This window comes from Microplitis mediator, chromosome 7 (assembly GCF_029852145.1).
Source record: "Microplitis mediator isolate UGA2020A chromosome 7, iyMicMedi2.1, whole genome shotgun sequence".
Taxonomy (NCBI): Eukaryota; Metazoa; Arthropoda; class Insecta; order Hymenoptera; family Braconidae; genus Microplitis; species Microplitis mediator.
The window spans coordinates 22,888,397-22,915,417 of record NC_079975.1 but is presented as its reverse complement, the minus strand read 5'-3'; the positions used below and the strand labels follow the sequence as shown (position 1 = coordinate 22,915,417).

Below are 27,021 nucleotides of genomic sequence, written 5' to 3'. Positions count from 1 at the left end.
TTAAAATGAAACATTTGACATCTCGATGACGTCTAGTACACAGAAAATTTCACTCAATTTCTTGGTCTCTCCCACACGTAGAATTACATATAAACTTGATGTAAGATAGCAGTTTTAATTTCACGTCAAATTTATATGTTATTTTACGTATAAGAGAGCTAAAAAATTTAAACTGAGACATTGGGGTACTCTTATGCACAATAAAGGTATTGGTCTTTGAGAGCTTGGGTTCGAACTCAACTCGAAATCATCGATTGCTTCCTGCCTTTCTCAATTTTAAATTGAAGATCCAAAAACTTAAATAATTATATATATATATATATTGTACGGATTTCAGCCACGAAATAAATTTTTCATATATATATTGTACGTCATCGAGATGTTAAGAGTTTCATTTAAATTTCTGAGCTGAAACTCTGGTTTCCTGAGTTAGAGAATTACTGTTATCCCATGAAACTTTTGACATCTCGATGACGTACAGTATATATAGAAATTTCAGTCCAACTATTCCTCTCATATACGTAAAATAATATGAAAAGTTTACGTAAAATTAAAGCTGCTATCTTACATAAAGTTTACATGTAATTTTACGTGTGGGAGAGACCAAAAAATTGAAATGAAATTTTTAATGTGTACTCTAGTATACATCATGGAGATGTCAAATGTTTTATATCGATTTTTGAGTTAAAATGTTGATCACCTGGAGTTCTCATCGAAGTCAATTTTTGCTTAATTTGAGCTCAATGACTATTTGGGATTTTTTTGCTGACTATAATTGATTTCTCTCTGTACGATTGATATCAGTTTCTCATCAGCTGATAATCAAGGATATTATTTAGTCATCTTCAGATGATTTTAGTCGATCACGTTGAATGTTACGTCAAAATAAATAAATTTCACCTGAAAACAGTTTAAATATTTTCGATTTAATCAAAAGTATCTAAAATGCGCCCGTTTGAAAAAAATACTGGAATTATTTTTTATGACACCGAAGTCAGCCGACCTCTTCTAACTTTTGAATTTTTTTAATAACGGTAAATTATAAAAAAAAATATTTCAAAAATTGCAGCTGTAGATTTTTTGATTTTCTACATGTGCATATTTTTTCTTTTTGGTAATTGATTTGTTGAAAAAAAAATCCGAAAATCGGTTCAGGATCATGATTTTTTTTTCTTTTTTCAATTAAAAAAAAAAGCAATGAGTTTCAGCATCAATTTCATATGCATCTGTAATTTGTCAACGGAAACTAAGTTTTATTTATAAAAAAAAATCTTAACATGTATAATATATAAATATAAAAATAAATGTTGGATAGTAAGATGTAACGATTGGCGATAAAAAAACTTATTTAACGTTTACTTTTGACAAAAGATTTCTTTTTATTCTTAATAACGCGCACAGATGTGTAAGCACTTATCTGACGAAATCTCCAATTCCACGTAACTTTTTATCATTTCCACTGAACAGACGTTAAGCGCAACCACCAAGTGTATTTTCTTTTTTCGACCCTTACTCGGATGCCTCTGAAGAGTAAAAATATAAAGAAAAGTATTCTTTGAATTTTTTTCTTTATTTTCTATTCATGTATTTCAACCCAAATCAACGTCGATTTGATACACACGTCTACGTGACAAGAAAATCCAAATTTCGGGAGAAGATAGTATACTTTGTAGCCGATCTGTTCTTAGGCTCTAAAAAAATGATAACAAATCAATCAGCTTTAAGATAACACTCATTTTTTTTTTTTTTTTTTTTGAAACTGATAAGAAGGTCGGCTTATATTAAATATGATTAAATAAATCATTTTTTTACGATAATCGGTAAGCAAATATTTTATTAAAAAATCGATTAAATTCATATATTTATTAATCATAATTATAAAATATCTCTATTAGTGTCTGACCTTGACAATAAAATTTTACGAGTGTGAATGAGCACTCAGACAAATTTAAAATTATGAATAAATAGAGGAAATAATTTAAAAAATATTTATAAAAAATGGACTTATTAATTTTTGAATTTTTTAAATGCAAATTTTTTTTTTATTTAATTTTATTAATTATTTACTCTATTTATTAATAATTTTAAATTTGTCTGATGTCCGCTACATTCACACTCGTAATGTATCAGACATCAGACAAATTTAATGATAGTAAAGTTAGCAGACATCTGACAATTTTTAAAATTTTTGAAATAATAAATTTAAATGTTTATAAAATAAAAATAAAAAAATGCATGTCTAAACAATTCAAAATTCAGTACATGCATTTTTTTAATGTTTATTATTTAAATTATTTAATTTTTTTATCTGTAATTTAAAAATTTTCGTTTCTGCTACATTTACATTTGTCAAATTTAAAATTACAAATATATAGAGTAAATAATTAGAAAAATAATATTTATAAAAAATGAACTTATTAATTTCAAAATTTTTTAAATGCGCATTTTTTTTAAATTTAATTTTATTAATTATTTACTTCATTTATTTATAATTTTAAATTTGTCTGATCTCTGCTACACTCAAACTCCTAAAATTTTCTAATTATTCCGTGACGTTAATGATAACCGAGTAAATCGATCAATTAGAAAATAATCTCATTGATGATAATTCAAAATGATACTTTTAATTATATACATTAATAAAACTAATTTATGTTAATTGGAGTTTCTAGTCAATTACTGTTAATCGATCTAGTGAACAGCACCTCTATAATTGTGATGAATCTGAAGCAATGTATTATACGTGTATCCGGCAATAAATTTCATACACAATTGATAGTATTCTATACAAGCTACTGTCAGTTTTCAAAGCAACTATTTTATTGTCGTCTTTTTTATTTCACTGTTTTTTGATCCTATTATTTTCCGTGTCATTTATTTATTTCAATTTCTTTTATGTATTTTAAATCATATCTCTTATCGATTGGCTGAATGTAGAGTTAAGGGTAAGTCGGCTTGGCTCAAAGTATTTTTTCAAAAGTAAATATGTTAAATTTTTTGTGACAATAAAATTTTTAGTCTCAATAGGAAGCAGGGAGATCAATACTCGATCACACTTGTCAGTTTTCGTGTATTCTTGATGAAATGACAGCTCTAAATCACGAAATAGAACAATGTAAGAATATAATTATACACTAGGGTGGCTCATTTGAAACGACTATTTTTTTTTTTTTGGTCCATTGACGGAATATTGTTCTAGACATAAAAAAAAAATTTTCCACAAAATTTGAGCCCTTAATTTTAATTTTAAGAACTCGCTAATTGAATTTGAAATTTTCCCATTCATTTAGCATGTAAAGTGGAGGTTTTTTTTTTTAATTATCTATAGCTCTGCTGCATTTCACGTTTTTTTACTGTCCATAGGCAGAAGTTGTAGGGGAACCTTTATACTTCAAAAGTTCCTACAGTAAAATTTATGTGACAGGAACGGGGTCAGAGTTAAAAAATGTAAAAGTCGATTTTTAGCGATTTTTGCGTATTTTTTGAGTTTTTCGTAGAAAATATTGTAGTTACCGAAAAAAAGTAAATGACAAATTTGTAGGAAATCAAATTTGCTACAAAAAAGGTCCTGTAAGCCAAGGCTGTAAAATCTGTTGTTTCTGAAATAAATTGAATTATATATATGAAAATTCAAGATATCTTTGCAGTATATGATTTGTTAAATTAATAATTTAATTTTCATTTATTAAATGTTTTTTTTGGACATCATATTATTTTTTCATGAAAATATAACAAAAAAAAATTTATCTATATGGGGCATTCCACGCCAAATCGGACGGTTTCAAAAATTGATTTTTCCGATTTTCTTCAATTTTTGGTATTTTTTAGTACCCCTCAAAAGAGGCTTCCCGGTAAATTTTGAGATCATTTTGATTAATGGTTCGAAAAATATCGAATTTAAAAAAAAAAAACCGCTCTTTTTATGGTTTTTTGATCATAACTTTCGTAATAATGGTCGAAATTCAATGTTTTTTTATTCAAAATTTTCGTTTTTAGTTGGCCTTTACAGACAAAAATGCATAACAAATATACGAAATGTTTTTGATCGCGATTACGAAAGTTATGATCAAAAAACCATAAAAAGAGCGGTTTTTTTTTTTAAATTCGATATTTTTCGAACCATTAATCAAAATGATCTCAAAATTTACCGGGAAGCCTCTTTTGAGGGGTACTAAAAAATACCAAAAATTGAAGAAAATCGGAAAAATCAATTTTTGAAACCGTCCGATTTGGCGTGGAATGCCCCATATAGATAAATTTTTTTTTGTTATATTTTCATGAAAAAATAATATGATGTCCAAAAAAAACATTTAATAAATGAAAATTAAATTATTAATTTAACAAATCATATACTGCAAAGATATCTTGAATTTTCATATGTATAATTCAATTTATTTCAGAAACAACAGATTTTACAGCCTTGGCTTACAGGACCTTTTTTGTAGCAAATTTGATTTCCTACAAATTTGTCATTTACTTTTTTTCGGTAACTACAATATTTTCTACGAAAAACTCAAAAAATACGCAAAAATCGCTAACAATCGACTTTTACATTTTTTAACTCTGACCCCGTTCCTGTCACATAAATTTTACTGTAGGAACTTTTGAAGTATAAAGGTTCCCCTACAACTTCTGCCTATGGACAGTAAAAAAACGTGAAATGCAGCAGAGCTATAGATAATTAAAAAAAAAAACCTCCACTTTACATGCTAAATGAATGGGAAAATTTCAAATTCAATTAGCGAGTTCTTAAAATTAAAATTAAGGGCTCAAATTTTGTGGAAAATTTTTTTTTTATGTCTAGAACAATATTCCGTCAATGGACCAAAAAAAAAAAAATAGTCGTTTCAAATGAGCCACCCTATTATACACTGTAACAAAAATTGTTTGAATTTTCAAAGATTGTATATAATGCAATAAACACATACATTTGTGCTTGAAATTTCATTACTAATTTCATATAGAATTTAAAATACACGTTTTTGAATTTTCAAATTAACACTTTGGATTTTCAAATACTTTTTTTTGAATTTTCAAATAAGTATTATGAAATTTCAAATAGAATTTTTAAAATTCAATATATGTTCTAGAATTTTCAATACTTGCTTTGAAAATTTAAAAATCAAGTATAAATTTTAAGTACGTTTATTAAAGTTCATATTTTTTTTCTTAATTTTGAATACCAGCTTGATTATTAAATTACGTATATTAAATTTAAAGGTTTTTTCATTGAAAATACAATTCAAATATATATTTATGAAAATTCGATTCCTTTTGTATTGTAATTTTCAAATTATTTTTAACAGTGTACGCGGCAGGTCCTAATTTTAGTGGTAGGGTGTCGACTTTATCCTATTTTCTTTTTTTTGTATTTTTCAAGAATACTTGTAGCCTAGAAGGACTTGAAATCGGTCATTTTTGGTATCTATTATTTTTTAAATGAAGACTCTAAAGGATGAAGCAGGGTAAAGTAGACATATTATGAGACGTAGCGGGTCATATACTTGACCGTATTGCATCTACTCTATCCAATTTCAGAGATTCTCTATTTTTAAAAATACCTTCATCTCGAAAAGACCCAAAATCGGTCATTATTCTTCTATTTCCTTCGAAATGAAGGTTCCAAGGGTCGAAAGAGGATAAGTAGGCACGTGGTTAAACGCGGCGTGTCCTACAATAGGCACAGTCACGAATTTCATTAATTAAAATTCAAAATATAACTCACAAAATTGTATCGTAAATATTAACAAAAAAAAAAAAAAACAATTTTTTTGAAAATTCTCGCCGCATTTTATGTCCAATATATAATTCGTCGACAAATTTTTGTGTATCAATTTATATAAATTTCACTATAAATTAAAAGTGATATTTTTTACAAAAATTCGAAGCTTCCTTAGAATTTCGAAAAATATATCATCCTCATGCCTGAATTCATAATTTTTTATAAAATTTTTTATCATTTTGTATTTAAATAAAATAGTTGAGACAGTGACGTCTATTATACGGCAGGATATTTATAAATATTGAGTGTGAAAGTTGTTGACTAACAAAAATTTATATCGAAAAGTATATTGGCATCGGACAACGAGAAAATTAGATTCAGTGACTTGCAGTAAAAAACTAAAAGAAAAGACAGATAAGTCGTTAGTGACAAACAAGAAAAAGTAAAATAAATTGCGGTGTTTGGAATGACAGCTTACAGGTACACGGAGAAAAATAACAAGAAAACGTATGTTTAAAAAATAAATAAATTTTTTCTATGGTTGTTACAACACCAAGTTTATATAAAATTAGCATAGTAATTATTTTTTGCGGAATTCATACCGAGAATTATAATTAAAAAAATAATAAGATAATTATTCCCTTCAGCTTTTTCTTGAATATTAAAAATAAAATGAAATAGCGATAATAATTATAAGTAAAATTCCATCTCAAACGTTACTTTGAAGAATTTTTTTAAAGCTTGTTAAAAAATTTAGTCTATTTTTGTTGTGATGAACGAATAGAAAATTCTTGGCAAAGTCCATAGTCGAGTAATTTTTTTTATATTAAAAATATATAAATTTCTGCTCTAATAAAAGTATTATTAGATTTCTTTTAATACTTATCATACTTAGTACAAGCTTAGGTCAAGTCACAAGAGAGTAATTTTGAGACATAAAGGATTAATGGGTTTAATCTATTGTAATGCGGACAGAAATTACAGTGGTGATTACCGCCACAAGCGATTATAAATTACTCAGCAGTAAATATATAGGGGAGGGGGGAGGGCAAAACGGGGTACCTCCAAAATTTTATAAAAAATTTTGTTTTATGTAAAATGTTTTTTATACTTTCCAAAATCACTTTTATAAATGTAGTTGAGCATTAATTTGAAATTTTGCTTTACTGTTTTCGAAAAATTTTGTTTTTGTAAAAAAATAGTCGGAAATCAAATTGATTTTTTTTTTCTGATGAATTTACAATGAAAGAACCCTCAGTGTCAAATTACTTCAGATGGATTTTAATAATCAACTGGGAAATATTTACAATTTTCATACACTGAAAAAAAGAAATATTTGTCACAAATAAATCAATTTATTTGTTGTTTTTTTTTTTAATATTTCTTAATGACAAATAAATATATTTGGTACAACAAAATATGAGTAGATTCAAATAATTTTATAATTTGACGGAAATATATAATTTATTTGTGGTGAGTAATTGATATATTTGTGGTAAAGACATTAAATTTGTGACAAATAAATCGCTTATTCTACGCAATTAAACGGTTCCATGCGTTTTGTGCACCTGACAAAATATCCCCGACAAAATATCTCTGGACAAAATATCCCCAGTTTTGTGTCAGTTTTTTTTGGATTTTTTCACTATTTTTGCTTTCTTTTCATGGGGATATTTATGGGGACAAAATATCCCCCATAATATTATTATGTAATAGTTGCCACTTTCACTATTTTTGCTTTCTTTTCATGGGGATATTTTGTCCGGAGATATTTTGTCGGGGATATTTTGTCAGGTGCTCAAAACGCCTGATACCAATTAAACAACTCAAATATAATATATCTTTCTCTCAATTAAATATTTATTTGGCCATATTCATTCAAAAAGTCAATTCAAGTGAAAATGGAAACCAGAGTGAAAGCTGAGTCCAACAATTAAGAATAATTAGAATATTCAAATACTTTGTTATTTTTTTTTTTTATTAGTTTATTCCTTAAGATCATCTGTTATTTATTGTTGTTTCTTTTTTGTTTTGTTCGCACTGTGATAACGCAGATATAACTGTTAATTGCTGAAAGCGTAAATTAATAAATAAATAAATATTCAAATATACGATATCTCCGGCTCAAATAAATTTTTTTTTCAGTGTAATTTTGAAATTTAATTATTTTCTAATAATCTTTTATCTATTACTTTAATAATTATCGAAAATGTAATTTTTCTTTTTATAAATTACTTACAAGAAAATTTAATTTAATCAAATTTTTGTTTCACCTTTTTTATGGGGTATCCAATTTACCCTCAAAAAATGAAATTTTTTTTAACCAGCTGAAAATTTTTTTTAATTACTTCGAATATCATTAAAAAAAAAATAAAAGATATACGTATTTGAGGCTCGAAAATTACTGTTTCGTTAACTACCCCATTTTACTCCTCCCTTATGTAAATACATTAACACATTAATAATGTAATTTTATACATTGTATTTTTTATTAATTCATTTATCCTTTTATTTATGTGGTATAATAAATTTAGGGCTTATTCGAAAGAGTTTTCGAGATAAAAAAAAACATGTAATAAACGTGAAATAAAATTGAATGAGTAGAAGCATTAAAAGGAGGAGAAAAATGGGACAAAAAATAAGGAACAAAAAATGTGCGTTGGTAGGCGAAAAGATAAATATGAAGTCACTTGACACGCAACACTTTTCTTATACGGATACGTTGTAGTTCAAATCCACGTGGGAAGATATCAACTCCCCGTGTAATCTTGCCGTCGGGTTAGTAAATGTAAATTCATGGTTTAAATCAAGTTAAAGTACAAGTTGTACTTAATTCAAGGCTTTTTTGATATTCACGTCGAGAACATTTGTTTCATATGCTGTAAAGTTTATCATTGTTATTATTTTTTTTTTTTTCAAAAATTTCTTAATCTATACTATCTATATTATTAAGAGAATAAGGAAAATTTTGTTCCCGCCATATCTATATGATAGAATTAGTTAATATTATTGAAATTGGTATCATTAGATAGGTCTTGACTTGAATTTGTGCCTTTTCATACTTTAAACTCTTTTTAATTGCCAAGTATTCAGATAAATAGATTTATCTATATCATTCGAATTACATTTAAATTGCGCGGGAAAAAAGACGATCGTATTTATTTTCTTTAAATAAATTAATACTTTAATTATTCTGTCACTAAATATGACTGAATGTCACTGAATATATAGCTATATTATTTATATCGCGTTACTTATTCCAAAATGACAGATTTTTATACTCCCTTTTGGTTTTAGGAAGCTTCTCAAAGCCAAAAAAGTGTGCATAGAAAAAAAAAGGATTCGTTGACATAAAAAATCTTTACTCACCCAAAGAAAATTTTTACTTACCCCAATAAATTTTTTGCGTTGTGAATTGAAAACAAAAATTTATTTAGAACTAGAAAAAATTACTCGGTGCAAGGAATTATTTCTTGACCAAAAAAATCTTTTCTCGCCCCAAGACAATTTTTGTATTTAATTGATAATGTATAAAATTTCTTGGTGCAAATTAAAATTTTTTGTGGCAAGAAATCCTTTTTTTCTGCGTATTCTATAAATTTAGTAGTGATATTTGGGCAGTCACGTAGTGATTGCAGATGGCTCGTCAATATTGTCGAAGTTTAATTTAAATAACTCATAAACTATCGATTCTACAAAAAATGTAAGGGATGATTTTTTGTAGCTTATTTAATTCTACATAAATTTGTTTCCGTACATTTTTATTATATCTTTGATAACTAACTTACAAAATCGATTCAAAGTGATCAGTTTACACTTGAGCTGATACCCTAATCCCATTAATGAGACCGCACCTTCGAGATAAAATTCTTGGCGAAACTATTGAAAATACCGCAAATTCATTTCTATCCACTTTTACGTACAATTGAACTGTCTAAAAAAATTTATTTAATATCTTCATTCGTGAATTTTATACTTCAATTACTGTCATTATCTAAAGGATTTGAACCAAAGGTTTTAGTTGTCACCTCCGACGGTCTTTTAATCCAAGATTTATTTTACAGCCCTCGCGAAAATAATTAAATTTCGAGGTAAAAAAAAAACTATAATTTATTACTGAGTAATGATCGTAAGAAACAAAATTCACTTTCTTTAATTAATTTCATAAAATAAAACTCATTTTAGTTTCTCACGATCAATCAAATATTTTCTTGAAATATTAAAAATTTTTTCTTATCATCACAGTTTTTAATTGAAAACAATCACTCATACAATCGGAAAATTGATAGATAAATAATCGTGACTAACAAAAAAAAAATCTCACCAAGTTATTGAATCGGGAATTTTAAATTAAGGATCAAAAAATATGCGATTAAAAAATAGAACAAAATAAATAAAAAAAAAAAAAAGGCTACGAGGAATAAAAATGAATGTTATTGCAGTAGAGTAAACGATGAATCGTCGGGCGTAATCACTTGTTGACAGTGATGTAGAGTACTATTTCCAACTAGCATTTATATCTCACCTGTAATATTATTATTATTATTATTTATTTATTTTTTGTTTATTTATCATCTATTGAAATTATTTTCTTAGACAAAAAAAATTATGATTTAAAAAAAACACCTGATCGTAAAAAAGAAATTTTTTTTTTATATTAAATAAAATTTTCTCAAATTTAATGATTATGGAGAAAAGGGGAAGGGGAGAGAGGGGGGGGGCAAAATGGGGTACTTAAGAAAATATTAAAATTTTGAGGACTTAAATGGGGTCTTTTTTTTTTTAAATATTCAAAGTAAATAGAAAAAAATTTTCAGTTGTTAAAAAAAAAAATTTCATTTTCGCGGGAAAAATGGGCATCCCCTAAAAAAGGTGAAAAAAAAAATTTCTGGATAATAATTAAATTTTTTATAAGTAATTTACATAAAGAAAAATTAAATTATTGGATACAAAGGAAGAAAAAAAAAAATTTTAATAGTTTTTATCATAAATCAATACTGCAAAAAATTGGGAGTTAATTCGAAGTAATTATCGATTTTATTTAAATACGAATTCATCCCGATTTGAAGTTTTAATTTAAAATACTCATTAAAATAAAATTCCAGACGAATTTTACTCTGAGGGGATTAAATAAATATACAGTCATACGCTTCGCATTCACTTCAGATTTCATCCGCTAATTTTTTACTGTGAAAAGTCAATGATATTTTTCAACTGACATTTAATTTTTGAAAAAGTTTAACAAAAAAAATTCAAATTAATCCTCTATATTTTGGAGCCCCCCCCCCATCCCTTAATTAGATTGTGGAAATATTTTATTAAATCAGAAAATATTTTTATCAAATAAAATTTTTAATTTATAAATTTAATGATTTATATACATATATATTAATAACATTATTATCACACATATCGAATATTATTTATGACTTACAATTTATAATTAATAACAATGACATTTAAAATTTTTAAAAATATACAATTTAATTCAATTTTATTTGTTTATCAGAATTAAAATTAAACATCATATATTGTTATATATTTGATATATTTATAGAACAATAATCTGTAATATGTACATATATACAAAGTTTCATAAATGTAACATGTAGTAGAAGTGCAATAATAGTTCGAGTTCTGAATGGGCATGGCGAGATCAAGGGTTGGAGCTCGGGGGGTGGAAAGGGAAAGTTGATTAAAAAAAAGGGCGCGAGATAAAGGTTAAACTGAAGTTTAAAAGCCCAATGGTCTGCTAGTGAGCAGATTGGAGCACTCAGATATTAGTTGTTCCTTGGTGTATATTGTTCTTGTCACATATTGACCGTGAGTTCATTCTGAAGGTCTGGACATGGCTCTCAGCGGTGCTGTGCCTCCAACGTATCGACATTGATTTAAATCGACCTAAAAGCAGATGAGGACAGTTCACTGAGTTTGAATTTTTACATTGAGAGTAATGAGAAACGATTTACTTTAGTGAGGGCTGACATAGGTTTTGGGAGTTAAGATAGCGGACAATTAATCAGTTGATTGATGGCTAGGATATAAATTTTATTTATTTTTCATGACAATCAATTTTTTTAGAATTTTGGTTTTTAAATAATTGAGGGTTGATAAATACTTTTTTTTATAATATTATAAATATTAATTTTTTTTTAAATTTCCATCAGGCCATCGGCTACAATTTCAGACCTTAATTTTTCAAAATATCTTTTATTGTTTTTTTCTTTTTTCAATTTTTGAAGACAAATGAAAAATTCAAATTTTTAATTTTAGTTTGGAAAATTAATGTCACAAAAAATCATAAGATAAAAAACTGTATATACCCTAACGGACCCAAATTACGGTAAATTACGGTAATCCACCGTGAAATACCGATTTACCGTAAATTACGGTAATCCACCCGAATTTTTACAGTAGATTTACCGTATTCTGTGGTAGATTTACGGTAAAATATCGTAGTTTATGGTAACCCCACCGTAATTTAACCATTTACTGTAAATCTACCGCAGCTTATCGTAAATTACGGTAAATCGGCCCGAATTTTACGGTAATTAACCTATTCTACGGTAGATTTGCGGTAATTTACGGTAAATCAGGTCTGCTAGGGATTCAAAAATTGATTCAGACTTTTGGCAATAATTTGAAAAATTAATTTATATATTATTCATATTTATTTGAAAGGAAAAAAAATTATTCGAGAACTAATGAATAAAAATTCTCCAACACTTAGATATTTTTTATTTTAAATTAATTATTAACCAGTCATTATTTTTCGAATTCTCAGTGTAAATTTATCTAAATATCTGAATACTGCAGTTTTGCTGTGAAGTTAAAATAATTCGATTTTTACTGTAGAAAAAAAAAAAAATTAATGGCTAATTGTAGGTTTACTAGAAACTCGTGCAATGTAAATATATACACTTGTAGATCTACTCAAGTAAAAGGATCTGTTCTCAAATGCAAATTAGACTAAACCTGCATACACATTCTCTCTCTCTCTCTTTCTACAGATAAATATCTATATGTCTGCAACCAATACAAGCTAACTATTTCCACATATTCACGCTCATTTGACTTTCATCGGGTATTCCACACCTATTATTCTAGCATTTCTATACATACATGTATACAATGGGCTCTATTTGTGTTAAAGCTGCAACGTATATAAATTCTGTCGTTATCGGATACCAAGTATAGTAATTTCATGTCAGATATTTGATTATCGCGTAAACTGATTATTAACAAATCGTTAAATTTTTCTGCGATTCGTGTCAAATAACGACCGAAAAAAAATTTTTGGTCTTATGGGATTTCTCTAAATCTGAAAAAATTTATTGATATGAATGCCCTGGGTAAAAATAAAACTTGATTCACAATTGGTCGTCTTAAATCGTGACTAAGTAAGCCGGTTAAGTCGAAACCAAGGAGAATTTCCGTGAATTTGTCTTCGTTTCTACTTAACTGGCTTACTTGGTGACGATTTAAGACGATCAGGTCTAAATCGAGTTTCATTTTTGAACCGGGTGTGCATCTAAAATTTGAAAAAAAAAATTATGTCTAAGATTATTTTATCAAATTTCGTTTGATATAAATTATTTTTTCCGGGTAGCAACACTTATCTTATATACATTATACATATATGCTTATAAATATATATAAAAACTTTGAATTTTGTAGTTTAATACTTGAGGGGAAAGTTATAATGCCGCGTCAAAAAGCAAATTCTAGTTTAGTCCTCAAAAGCCTCAATTCCTTTGATGTTTTATTTGCCGCCCAGAAAGTAGCTCTACTTTAGTCTCAAAATCCTCAATGAGAACTATGAGGTCTAAATACGAATAATTTATCGACTTTAGAGTATAACTAAGACCTCAAAATCCTCAACGAATGAAAAGTTATACTTCGGACTTTGGAAAGTTTTAGATAGAAAAGAGAGGGAAGATAATACGTCGAATGAGACATTTGAGGTTCCTGTATGTTTTCAGTATTTTGAGACTCTAATCCAGATTATGTTATTCCAGTTTAGTCCTCAAAGTGTTAAATTGGTCGTAACTACTACTTTCTATACACGGAAAAAAATTTACTGTTGCTGCAATAGGAGGCAGCCATGTTGCAGCAACAGGAAAAAATCCTTTTTTGTGTTGATTTAACAGAATAAATGTTAAATATACACATAAAAGTGTTAAATATTTAACAGGGGTCCGTACTTCTCTCTTTATTACACTCAAGTCCACGAACGGTACTATCTTTGTTACACTTGTGCAGTAAATGGAAACTTTGGCCGAGCTTTTTCTCTTAAACAAACGAATATTGTCAAACAATTTAAGCGCACTTCGCTAGATTAGACAGTGGTGCATCAATGTGTGGTCTGTATTTTGTAATTAGAGATTTTGTTTCCGAAAAAAACTCAGCCGAAAATATCTGATAACTCCTGTTGACACAAAAATTTTTAACACTAAGTTTTTTGACGCAATGACGCAAAATTTTTTGCTGTGTAACTACATTTTACTATTAAGTCGCAACAACAGTATTAATCCTGTTGCTGCAACATGGCTGCCTCCTGTTGCAGCAACAGTAAATTTTTTTTCCGTGTACTGTTGTCAATCTTAAAATTCTAAATTGATCTTCAAAAACCTCATTGAGAACTTTGAGACTTAATTCTGGATTTGTTTTTTGACTCGGGAAAGTAGGGGAGACCGGGGCAAGAAGGCCCACCTCAAAAATTAACCAAAAATTTTTTTTTCTTGTTTTCTTTTGATTATCACAAATTTAGATTATTTACTCATTTTTAGCCCGATACGTGAAACTTGGGGCAAAATGAACCACTCAAAAATTCTAAAAGAAAATGTATTTCATAGTATTATAACCTAGTCATGATTAATTTAATAGAAATATCATTTTTTTGGTTAATTATATGGATTTGGATTAAAATAGAGCATTTGAAAAAGTTAAAAAAACCAATAATCAATTTTCTACAGAAGTGAAAAAATGACTCGTATTATATCAAAAAAGGTTATTTCGAGTAATATTAAAGTAAATACAGTTGTTACAGAGAAAAATATAAACATTTGTTACGCGGGAAATTTTTTTACAATTAAAAAAAAAAAAATTTTTTTTCAGGAGCTTCACCAAAATTTTGGTGAATTGAGTTCAAGTTGGACAAGAGTAAATCGACTTGACGGTTAAAAGCCACAAATAATAATAACCGGCTTAGGTGGTCCGTCTTGCCCCGGTCTCTCCTATATGTATTTTTTACTGTAGCCATCAACTAAAAAACACCAAAGTTTTCGTTCATGTATATTTATATATATAATGAACTTTTAAAGAAAAAATTTTCTCAGCTATTTAATATGATCTGAAGTTTTTTTTTGCTATTGAATTTACTTTTTATTGTTCAATTTGCTATGAAGTTCTTTAATTTTTATCTATTCATTAAATATTTAATTGGTAAAAATAAAAGGAAAATAAAATAAGTCAGCTTTGATAAATATATCGTATTTCCGTAAAAATAAACACTAAAAATTTAAAATAAAATTATACCTTGTAAATACAAATCTAGAGAGAACAGACCAGTTAATAAATTAAAATAATAATTTTAAAAAATCCGATACAGCTTAAGGCAAGCTGCTCCATATTCTTTATCGATTAATATAAATTCTTCAATTCAAATGCACAAAAAAAATCTGGGGAAAATAACGCAGCTCATATATGACAATGAAAATAATAATAAAATATATTTCTGGAGTATTTTATTTTATATATTCGCGGACATAAAAAATTCAGCAATCGAAATTTTGTTTCCACTTTTAATTAAATTTTATTTCCAGTAAATATTTATATTTAATTTTATTTGATAATTTAATATTTTCCAAATATAAATAATAAATATTGTAACGTTTATTGATATAAAATTTTTCATTTTCAAGAGCTTTGTTGTTTTTGAAAATATGCCCATGTAGACATTGGAATATTTACAGTCAATTGAATCAATAGTACGAAGTAATTTGCGTAAAAATAACAAAAAAATTATGACGTTATGTAAATTTAAACATTATCATTCGTCTGCAATCTATATATACATATATAGTAATGACGGCATTGAAAACTAGTCACCTGATTGTGAGCGCATGGTATCAGAATGTCTTAGTCTTGTCATTTCTTGGGTTTGACAGTTCCCCGAATCTGAACGGCCGATTAAACAGCAACAACTGCAAATAATTTGCTGAAAGTAGACTCGAAACCTGTAAATCCACATATATTTTCTCATTATTATTCATTAATTACTAATAATAATTTTTGGTAATTGTTTAGAAGTGGGGCTAACCCATGTTTAAATTAGCTAACACCCTTATCGTAAGCAATTAGCAATGAAACCAGGTTGGTCATCATGCAATTGTCGACGGATTGACGATATATTTGCTTAAATTGAGTATAAATTAAGCGTCAATATTCAAGTGTTTGTAACAAAGCTATAAACATGATATAGATAGATAGATAAATAATTTTTATTTGATTCTAGAGCCGTAGCTCCCTAAGGACCATCAATTTAAAAGTTACGTTATTTATACATATACGCACATCATTTTTTTCAAAATTACAATAGGTATATTTATTAGTTAATTAGTTCATCACTTACTTAATTATTAGTTGATAATCAATAACTATATATATTAATTGCAGTCATCAAATATTAGGTATTAGATATTAAATATTAGGGTGGGTTGAAAAAAAACTTTTTTTTTTGTTTTTTTAGCATAGGGGTAGAATTTGTACCTTATAAAAAAAAAAAAATGTTCAAGAAAAAAAAAATTTTTTTACTCAACATTTTGAGGTGGCCCACTCGTTTTTTAAATAAATAATTGATTAAACGGGGTAGTTCCAACGAAAAAAATTTTTTTTTGTCCAAAATCGTGGAAAATATCTAATAATTGTCGAATGGGATTTTTTTTTACTTCACTTTCATTTTAATTCAAAAGAAAATGCTTTTCATTTTTGAATTTTTTACTTAAATTACAAAAATAATAGGAGAAAAAATTTTTCAACTCCTGACTTTCAATTAGCTTTCAAGGGGACACCCTACAGACTCTAGAACACCATGTAATTTTTTTCGTTGGGACTACCCCGTTTGATCAATTATTCATTTTAAAAACGATTGGGCCGGCTCAAAATGTTGAGTAAGAAAATTTTTTTTTTCTTTAATTTTTTTTTTTATAAGCTACAAATTCTACCCCCCATGCTAAGAAAAACAAAAAAAAAGTTTTTTTTCTACCCACCCTATTAAATATTAAACATTAAGCATTAGACATCTAATTGACGTTAATTAATAATTATTCAATTATCAATCACTATGTACTCATCGATTAATTTTATTATTACTATTGTTATTATCATACTTTTTGATATTTTTTAATGTTCCGTGCTATAATGCACTATTTGACATAATTTTCTTATTATTTTATGTATTGATACTTAAGTCAACCACTAAAACTTAACGTATATGCCTATTTGCCATAATGTATTGTAGTTTTGTCTTAAGTACGTTAACGGACTCGTCAGTAAGGCTATGTTAACGCACTCTAGCCTTAGACTACATCTTATACTAGTACGCGCCGGCGTAAAACTGTGTTGTGGGCTTCAGCCAGACACTATACTAGCAAGGGGAGGCGGATACCCTCCAAACTACTTGCAACAAAATGTTAGGTGAGCTGTTGTACACCGTTAAAGTATTGAAATAACAGAAATATGCCAATTTTCACTATTACAAGAGTTCAAAAAATCTTTGTAGCTCTTAGTTAGACCTTTCTTTCGCCACCGTCCATTTTACGGTATTATATACAATTACTTATATTTATTAGGAAAAAAAAAAAATTTATTTATCAATTTTGTACATTCAATTTCAAGGTCCGGATAGATATCTAATGTTAGAGACATAAACACACGAAAAAAAATCAATCCGCCGTGTAGCAGAAAACGTGGAAAAAGTTTAATTATAGATCTTTAATGTATGAGCACTTGGAATATTGAAAAATGTGGTTAGCCTGAATGTAGACAATTACCTAATTTTTTTTTATTGTGAATGAGTTAAAAAAAAAAATATTAAGATCTGGAAATTTTAACATTTATTGAAAAAGAAAATGGGATGTAAGTTAAAAAATGAAAATTAGGTACTTGTTTTTAATTTTTCTCAACGGTAACTTAAACTTCGGCCCTCTGACATTTTAAAAACTTTTTTATTATATTAATTTTTTTCTCATTCTCATCTTATACTTTCTTATACTGCAATTCCGAATGCAGCTTGGTAGCTTAAGGTCGCTAAAAATTTTTTGCAAACTCGTGGAAAAGTTCTATCGAGTTACGTTTCACTTTTATTCCTCTTTCATCATTTATTTTTTATTCTTAGTGACATATTTTAAGTGTCATAATAATAATAATCATGATAATAACAAAATTTCAAGTGATTTTAAATTACAGTTTTTCGAAAATTCGAAAAAAAAATTAGTAAAGTTTTTATACTTTACTTTGAATTGAAATTGTATTAAAAATATTGATTTTACGGCTAAAGTCATCAAATACTTTTTTGTAGAAAATTTAATTTCCTAAACAATTGTATGAAAGCATATTTGCGATATTTTCAATAGTTCAGGCAGAATTTTACTTTTAAGACAGAAAGTCATTAATGGAATTAAATGTTCAACTTTTGATTATAAACTCGGTACTTTAAATCGAAATTTCGAGTTATTTATCGAAGATACGATAAAAATGCATGGAGACAAATTTATTTAGAAGAAAATTTTCTAAAAAAAATCATTCTTTACATTTTTTCGTTGAATCGATATTTAATAAGTTATTTAAATTTAAACTTTTACTAAAATTTAATCAGTAAATTAAATTAAAAAGAACAGAAATAATTTTGAAATAATTTCGCATTTAATTAAAAGAAATGAAAAATATTTGTTTACTTAATATAGCAGATGTTTTCAAGTGCTTTCTACACAAATAATAAAGTTATCTTTGTTAAAATTAATAAAAGCTAACTACGTTTGAATTTAAATGAAATAAATATCTGACGTCTTATTGGAGTGATGCAATAAATTAAATTTATAAAATCCATTAAAAACTAAATATTAAAAGTTACCGTAAATTTATTTAACTAAAAAGCGATTGTATTAAATCGACAGTAAAATAAACAAGAAAAATATCTGGCAACTTATTTTGATCCAAGACGATTATCTAAAGTGCAGATTCAAGTTTTCAGGACGTACAGATAAATGGGTAATTATCCGCGATCGATGGACTCGTCTTCAACGAATTTTCGAGGGTAAAATATCTTCAATATAATTTATAATAGATTATTATTATCATCATTTTATTTTATCTTCCTTTACTTCCATATTAAACGTCTTATCGAATCGGATTAAAGAGAAAAACTTTTAATTGCTCACCTGTTGTTCATCCAGTAATAAATAATTGGATTAACCATCGCGTTCGACATGGCAAGCCAGTAGAAGCTTAAATATACATGTTGTACATAACTACTGCCCATTATACTTTGGTAGTGATATAGAAATATAAAAAATCCATGATAAGGTAGCCAACATACTGCGAATATTGTCACGACAATAATGAACATTTTTACGACCTAAAATAAAATTTAAACTTAGTAAATAATATTAAATATCAAGTAGGGTAGAGGGACCATTTGTTGCCAGTGTTCCATTTTTTGACACTTAATACTTTATTTCAATATGAAGAAGTAGAAAAGTATGTTTTTACACATTTCAAAAATTAATTATAATTATGTTACTGTACTCTCTAAAACTAAATAAGTGAAAATTTCACTAATTGAAATAGTGATCTTAAAATTCACTACAAAATTAGTGATTTTGAATTAGATTCACTAATTCATTAGTGATTCCCCGGATTCTACAATGATTACTAGTGGTGCCTCGCTTAAGGACTTTTTATTCTGTCATAGAATTATCAAATTCAGGGCAAAATTAATTACGATAATTTTTAAATACAACTGAACAGTAGTAATTAAGGTAAGTTAATTAAATAAAACCTAATTTAGTTGCTAAATAATACATCTTGTTATTTTTTAATAGCTTTATATTTTTACTCCAACTTTTTTTACCGAACCTTAATCAAAACCATCATTGACAATAGAATCAGGTTATGAGTATAATTATGATATAAATATTTACCATACGAAAATAATTTTAATTGTTAATTTAGTCGATCAAGTTGCTAAAAAAATTTTATAATCAATTACAAATAATAATAATAATAATAATAATAATAATAATAATAATAATAATAATAATAATAATAATAATAATAATAATAATAATAATAATAATAATAATAATAATAATAATAATAATAATAATAATAATAATATTTTGATACAATATTATTAGCAACGATACAATATTTTTCCAAATAAATCCTCGTCAACAAGTGAATTAGTACATTTTTGACTAATTCAATCAGTGAAATTTTCACTAATTCTATATGTTGTTTTTTTTCACTAATTCAAAAAGTGAATAGTCACTAATTCATAGTCGTGTACTTTGGACAATTTAGATTAGTGAATATTCACAAGTAATTAGTGGTTTTTCACTAATTTAGTTTTAGAGAGTATCACGGAGAGAAGTGAATGGTATATTCTCCAATGTAACATAGTAATTATTACCATGTTGCATGGTAACGCAAGTTTTTTAGCCGTATTATTTATTTAACATAGTAATTTGTCTGATTTTGAATGGTAACGCTAGCCATGCTAGCATGGTAATCATTCCTATGCTACATTGTAATTATTACAATTTCGATGAAGCTGCTTCCAATTGAAGGTAGTAATAATTAAAAAATTAGGTTATTTAATTAATAATAAATAAATTTTTAACTGATTCAAAAAATTTTTAAATAAAACAATAAATATAATCATTAACATCTTTTAACATGGGTTAGTTTTATTAGAAAAATATTACACTAATTTAATTATTTATTGGAAATACATTTAATTAATATTTTATTGTACGTAAAATTATTAATTAAGAATTATTAATGTAGAGAAAGTTAACAATTATCTAAATTAAAAATATTAAATCCAGCGCTTTGGAATATACATTTTTCCGTCTGCAGCAGTGACGATACGTGAGGTAGAATAACATTTTAAATCAGAATACAATAGACAATGATACTAGTCAAATAATACTTGAGTTTCGTATGATTGATAATGTTCATTAAAATAATATTCATTGATATAAGTAGTAATTAAGATTAATATATGTACAGGTTATATTGGACGTATATACTATATAACAGCGCTTAATATTTAAACTGCTTTCACGCTATACAGCATGGGACTCAGTACCATTCTAGCATGGCTTTGATTACTATGCTACAAAGTAATATTTACCAGTAGCATGAATGCTATGTAGTAAGGTAAATATTACCAGAAGAATGGTAATCATTCCCATGCTACATAGTATCGATTCCTCTGCTTTAAAAAATAGAACTGGTTACCATGTAGAATGGTAATTATTACCATTCTCTTCTCTCCATGGTCTTTTACAAGTTAATTTAATAAAATTTTTCAAGGGTCCAAAACTGGCTCTAAAGTGGCCAAAAAATGGTACCTCTACTCTATTACCCTTATTAAAAATATTTGAGTGTCAATATTTTGAAAAAGATGATCACTTTGGGAATTCTACGGTTTCCACTGCGCTGCCAAATTACCGCGAAATGTTTTTTGAAAGAATGAATTTTTTCGATATCTCGCTTAGTTTTTGAGAAAAATGGATTTAAAAAAAAATGCGATTTTTTTAAAAAAGTAAAAAATTTAATAGATTTTAATATCTTCAATTTTTTAATATTTTTTTCCGGAAAGTACATTTGTAGTCGAATGGTTTGAAAAAAAAAACCGCCTGAATTAGTCCATTTTTGAAGAAGATAGCTATTTGAAAAAAAGTCTTATTTCGTCGAGTTTTACAAGAATTCGCGGTCATTTGGGAGCGCAACGGAAACCGTAGGCTTCTCATCACTTTGAATTTTATTACTCTGAAAATTTTAATTGGCCGTGACCTCTGTTCAAATTATTTGTAGGAATGTAGGGATAGTTTATACTCATGATTTATGTCAAATTGAATATTTTTAAAATCTTAATTGAATTGCAATATTCGATAAAAAAAACTAAAATACCTTTCGCTTTGATTTCATTGAATATTTTTGATGCTGCGTATGTTCACCAATCGATTTAATGCCCCACAGTTCACGTCCCATTAATGAATAACAAATAGCCATTACAATCATTGGTATTAAATATGTTACACCAAGAAACACTAAATTGTATCTGAAAAAAAAAAAAAAAAAAAAAAAAAACAATAGTTTAAATTGAAGTAATCATTAAAATTTTTTTTCATTGGAATCTAATTTATAAAAAACTATACAATTTAAATAATAGATTTTCATATCAAAATAATTTCATGCCCATACTGGGGTAAGTTGGTCACCTAACTTTTAGAAAAAAATTTTTTTCTTTTTAAAAATTTGATTTTTTTCACTTGTATTTCATAAATTATTATAAATCACTCGATATATTTAAGTAAAAAATAATTTTTTTAGTGTAAAAGTTCAAAATTTTTAATTTTTTAAGCTCAAAATATTTTTGATTCAACCAAAAAAATTTATATATGACCCAATCTACTCGATTCCTTTGTATAAAATAAAAATTTTTTCACACTAGAATTATTTTATATAAAAATAAAATATAATTCTGCTATTCAGAGTAAATTGGTCACGAGTTTGCAGCCAAAGTTTTATATATATGTTTCTTTGTAATTATTTATACATACATGCTTGTGTATATTTATGCAACAAATGACCTGTAGTCAATTTACCAAGAGGGTTCGTAATATTACGATAGAAATCAAGCAATCTATGCATATCACATATCACGTTTGTAACAGAGTAACTTAATTAGGTTGCAGTACTTTCATTGCTCCCGCTGGCATACTGGAGGTGGTCTGTCAATTTTCTACTAACAAATGTTGGCTAATTTCCCTCACCGATTGCCCATGCCCGTGATTGAGACATTCGTGTAAATAATTAACAAAACAAAAAAAAACATGCATACAAAATTAATTATTCGTAAAATTATGACTTTTTATTAATTCTAGCCGCAAAACCCAAATGCATTTACAATTGATATTTAAATTGTAATTATTTTTGTATAAAAATTTGGGTACAAGTGTTGTCATTGAATTTAATTATTAAATAAATAATTAATAAATAAGAGTAATTATAAAAATAAGTTTGAGAAAATATTTTGGATGCATAACCGCGAGTTAAAATAATTAATTAAGCATGCAAAATATGCGGTACTCACATATATTCACTTTTGCTATTGAGGTAATCTCCATCTGGCCATAACATGTAGCAAACTATTCGCGATTTGCCATTGGAATATCTGCGGAGAGGAATTTCGTAAATACATTAACATAAATACTTATTGCAAGTGACAAATATTATTACGATTTCCGATGTAATTTCATTTATTTACAATATATATACATACATCGATTCATTACACTATCACTTAATTACTATTTGACATTAATTAATTTCAGTAAATCAATAATACTTGAGTATTAATAAATTATATTAATTACCAATTAAAAATAATTGGAACTTCATCCAACGCGTTTTCATTTGGATACAAATATATTTTAATTTTTTTTTACTTAAAGGGTCTGAGATACAAAAGAAAGAGCATACTTTTGTGATTTTTTTTTCAGAGTACCTTCGTTACTAAAATTCTTAAAATTCATGGCATTATTAAGCATCATTTCAAGAATATTCTGTTAAATTTTCATAGAAAGATATTGAAAAATAAGCCAGTAGGAGTGGGGAGAGACGAGTTACTACTCTCTAAACGTGAATTAGTGAAAATAAATGAATATTCACTAATTCTAAGTGCAAATTGAACCACTAATTTCGAAAAGTGGCTCGGTTGGCACTCAAAATTAGTGAATAGTCAGTTATTTTACTTATTCATGTTTAGAGGGTAAAAAAAAGTCTCCATGCCGCGGGCAGGATAACTCATGACTGCCTCATTTGAAATCAAAAAACCAAAAAGATTTCTTTAGTACATAAGTTTATCTTAGATTTGAACGAATGATTTTTTTTTTTCAATAACTACTTATTTTTTAATTAAATAAAAGGAAGAATCTTTGGGAAAAATCAGAGTTTTTTGATTGCACCTTTACCAAAAATTCAAAAATTAATATTTTGTTTATTCCTTCGTTCAAATCCAAGACAAACTTATGTACTAAAGAAATCTTTTTGGTTTTTTGATTTCAAATGAGGCAGTCATGAGTTATCCGGCCCGTGGCATAGAGACTTTTTTTAGTGACTCGTCTCTCCCCACTACCACTGGCTTATTTTTCCGTATTTTTTTATGAAAATTTCACAGAATATTCTTGGAATGATCCTTAATAATCTCACAAATTTTAAGAATTTTAATACAGAAGCTACTCTGAAAGAAAAGAAAATTATAAAAATATACTCTTTTTTTTTGTATCTCAGACCCCTTCTTAACAATGAAAAATAAAATTAGGAAACGATTGACTTTGAGGGCTGACTCGAAAATTTTTTTATTAATTATTGACTGAAATGATTTATTGGCCGGTTAACTTCAAAATCTGTCTACATCGAAATTATGATCAATGCTTTGATGTAAATTTGAATCAGTTGATTTTTAAATTTTCTTAGCGGGAAATTAAAAAAAAATTTTTTTTTTATATTTATATAGAAATTAATTTTTTTTTCGTAATTTTATGTCAACTTGAAATGTCAAGACTGTGGCCTTTATGTTGGGTATGCATACAAATTTGAAAATTAAAATAAAACAATAAGAGAACTTGAGTAAAAGCTAGAGAGAGAGAGAGAGAGAGAGTGAGAGTAAAATAAAAAAAAAATATATATATATTAAAAAATAATTATCCAATTACCTTCTAGTCATAGTGGTTGAGTAAAGTAAACATGGCATCGCAAGTAATGTTGAAGCTAACCATATTAAAACTAGCGCGACTGTCGTACGTTTACGTGACATATGATGCTGCAGCGGTCTCATAATAGCCATATATCTGCCAGCAAAGAAAATAATACATATATAAATTTATATAAACAAAAATAAATCACACCGAGTTCATATATATATCGCGTTTCATTTTTATGTTGCGCATATTTTCATTTCATCGTTTTAATTTTTTTGTTATCACTAATTTATTTTTAATGAGTTTCTATTCATCAAAAGCTTTAATTGAGTCGGATATAACATACTCAATACGAGCTATGAAAATAAAACTTTTTTATTTATAAAATCAAAAATAAAATAATTTTTTTTGTAATTTAAATTTTGCGGCAAAATGAAGTAAATAATTAAAAAGTAGATAAAAAATATGAATTTGATATTTAAAAATTCATTTGCCAAATGGGATCTTAATTCTTTTTCCATCATAAATTTCTTGATAAAAAATATAACGTCTATTATATATTATATCAGTTTTAATAAATGGATTTTTTTTCTCACCATACTTTAAATATTATTCATATTTTTGCACTTAAGTTAATTGCTTATATTTTAATTATTTATTTAAATATTTTCAAATATTTGAAACTGATTGAAAAATTTTTATGTTCATATATTTATGTTAGACTAATAAGAATAATTATTAATAATCCAGTTATTAAATCAAGTACACGGGGTAAAATGGGCACCTGAAATTTTTTTTTCTCCATAAAATTCTTTTTTTTATGCAGACTAAAAATTTGACAAAGAGTCAAAAAAATTTTATCACCATAAATATATACATAATATCAGTATGTATATATATATATATAGTATGGCAAGGAAGGAAGTAATTTTTTACTCAGAGAAAAATTTTCAATTTAATTACGACAAAAAATTTTTGTTCAAAATTCAAAATTGAAATGGTTCTATTTACCCCTTGTTCATTTGATAAAGAAAAAAATTCGAAGTCACGATTTTGCCCTTTATCTCTAAGAATATTTTTTTAGCGACCTTGTGTCCGAAAATCGATACCCATACTCTAGAATAACGAATGGATATTATCAAAATCCTATTGTTTTATCGAGATACTGGTAATCAATATATAAGCAATTACCAATTCCGTACTATCAGCATTACCATTAACTACTCTATAGACCAAAATCGTTATCAATATCGATTAATATCTTAATTTGATCACCATTCAAGTTCGCTCTCGCTAAATTAACACTCTAACAAAATCGCTCTACATAACAAAACAAATAATAAATAAGTAATCAACACTAAATCAAATTTATAAAGTATTTCTAAATTATTGTTGTTTTTTTATCACACGAATCATAACAAATGTGTTCAATAAAAAAAAATGTCGAGTGAAGATTGTAAAGCTGTCTGCTCAGTTTTACGATTTATCTGCGTTATTGATTACGCAGATAAACTTGAGTTTATTTGAAAAATACCTCTTTTGTATCAGATATATGTGAATATATAATATAAGAGGATTTTGATTGGATAAGAAGGTTCATTATTAGTATCTGCACTTTTAAATGAAAACTTTATTAAAAATAATTTTAATAACTTCAGAATTACAAAACGTATTATATAATGCTTTTAGCTTGAAATAGGTTTTTGGGTACTCATATAAATATATAAATATATATAGTTGACTCATACAATTTTTATTAATTGTTTTTTTTTTTTTTATTATTTATTTTGCGTGAACAACAAAAAAAGCCTTTTGTTGTTTTTTTTCTTTTTTTTTCTTTTATTAAAAATATGTTATTGTATATCGTTTGTATATTTATTGTTATTTAAATAAAATATCCAATTAACTTAACGGCAACACAACAAAAACTAAAATAGAAAATGTTTACATTCTTCAGATCGAAATTTTCAGTAAATCTATAGATTTGAAAAATGAGATTTTTTTTATCATTTCTGCACTAGTCTAAATAAAAGTTTTAATTGTTTACCATATTTTTTAAATGTTAATTTTAGAGTTCGTAACAAATAAAAACTTTTAATCAATACTGATAAAAATAAAAATTTGATTTTTTAAGATTTTTAAAAATTTCATCCGAGATTGACGGAAAACGATCCATTTTTTTGTTTCACTTTCGTAGGGGATGGGGGAACAAAGCGGGGTAGGGCGGACATGGTGGGCTACCCCCAAAGTTTCATAAAAAAATTTTTTAAACATTTCTAAATCTCTTTTGTAAATATAATTGAG

General features: G+C 26.7%; 2 protein-coding genes across 3 annotated transcripts in view; one reads left to right on the top strand and one right to left on the bottom strand.

Moving 5' to 3' along the window:
• The window catches only part of LOC130672172 (tachykinin-like peptides receptor 99D), a 267,298-nt gene that overhangs the window by 1,885 nt on the left and 238,392 nt on the right, over positions 1-27,021 (top strand). The gene's annotated exons all lie outside the window — the stretch shown is intronic.
• Positions 11,255-27,021, bottom strand: part of LOC130672174 (tachykinin-like peptides receptor 86C) — a 49,600-nt gene continuing 33,833 nt past the window's right edge. The window contains exons 3-8 of the mRNA XM_057476540.1: positions 24,733-24,867; positions 23,109-23,189; positions 21,923-22,073; positions 19,162-19,358; positions 15,833-15,960; positions 11,255-11,623 (exon numbers count right to left, since the gene is read on the bottom strand). Of these exons, the coding sequence (XP_057332523.1) occupies positions 11,496-11,623; positions 15,833-15,960; positions 19,162-19,358; positions 21,923-22,073; positions 23,109-23,189; positions 24,733-24,867 (820 nt within the window). The 3' untranslated portion in view covers positions 11,255-11,495. The remainder of the gene's footprint in view (positions 11,624-15,832; positions 15,961-19,161; positions 19,359-21,922; positions 22,074-23,108; positions 23,190-24,732; positions 24,868-27,021) is intronic.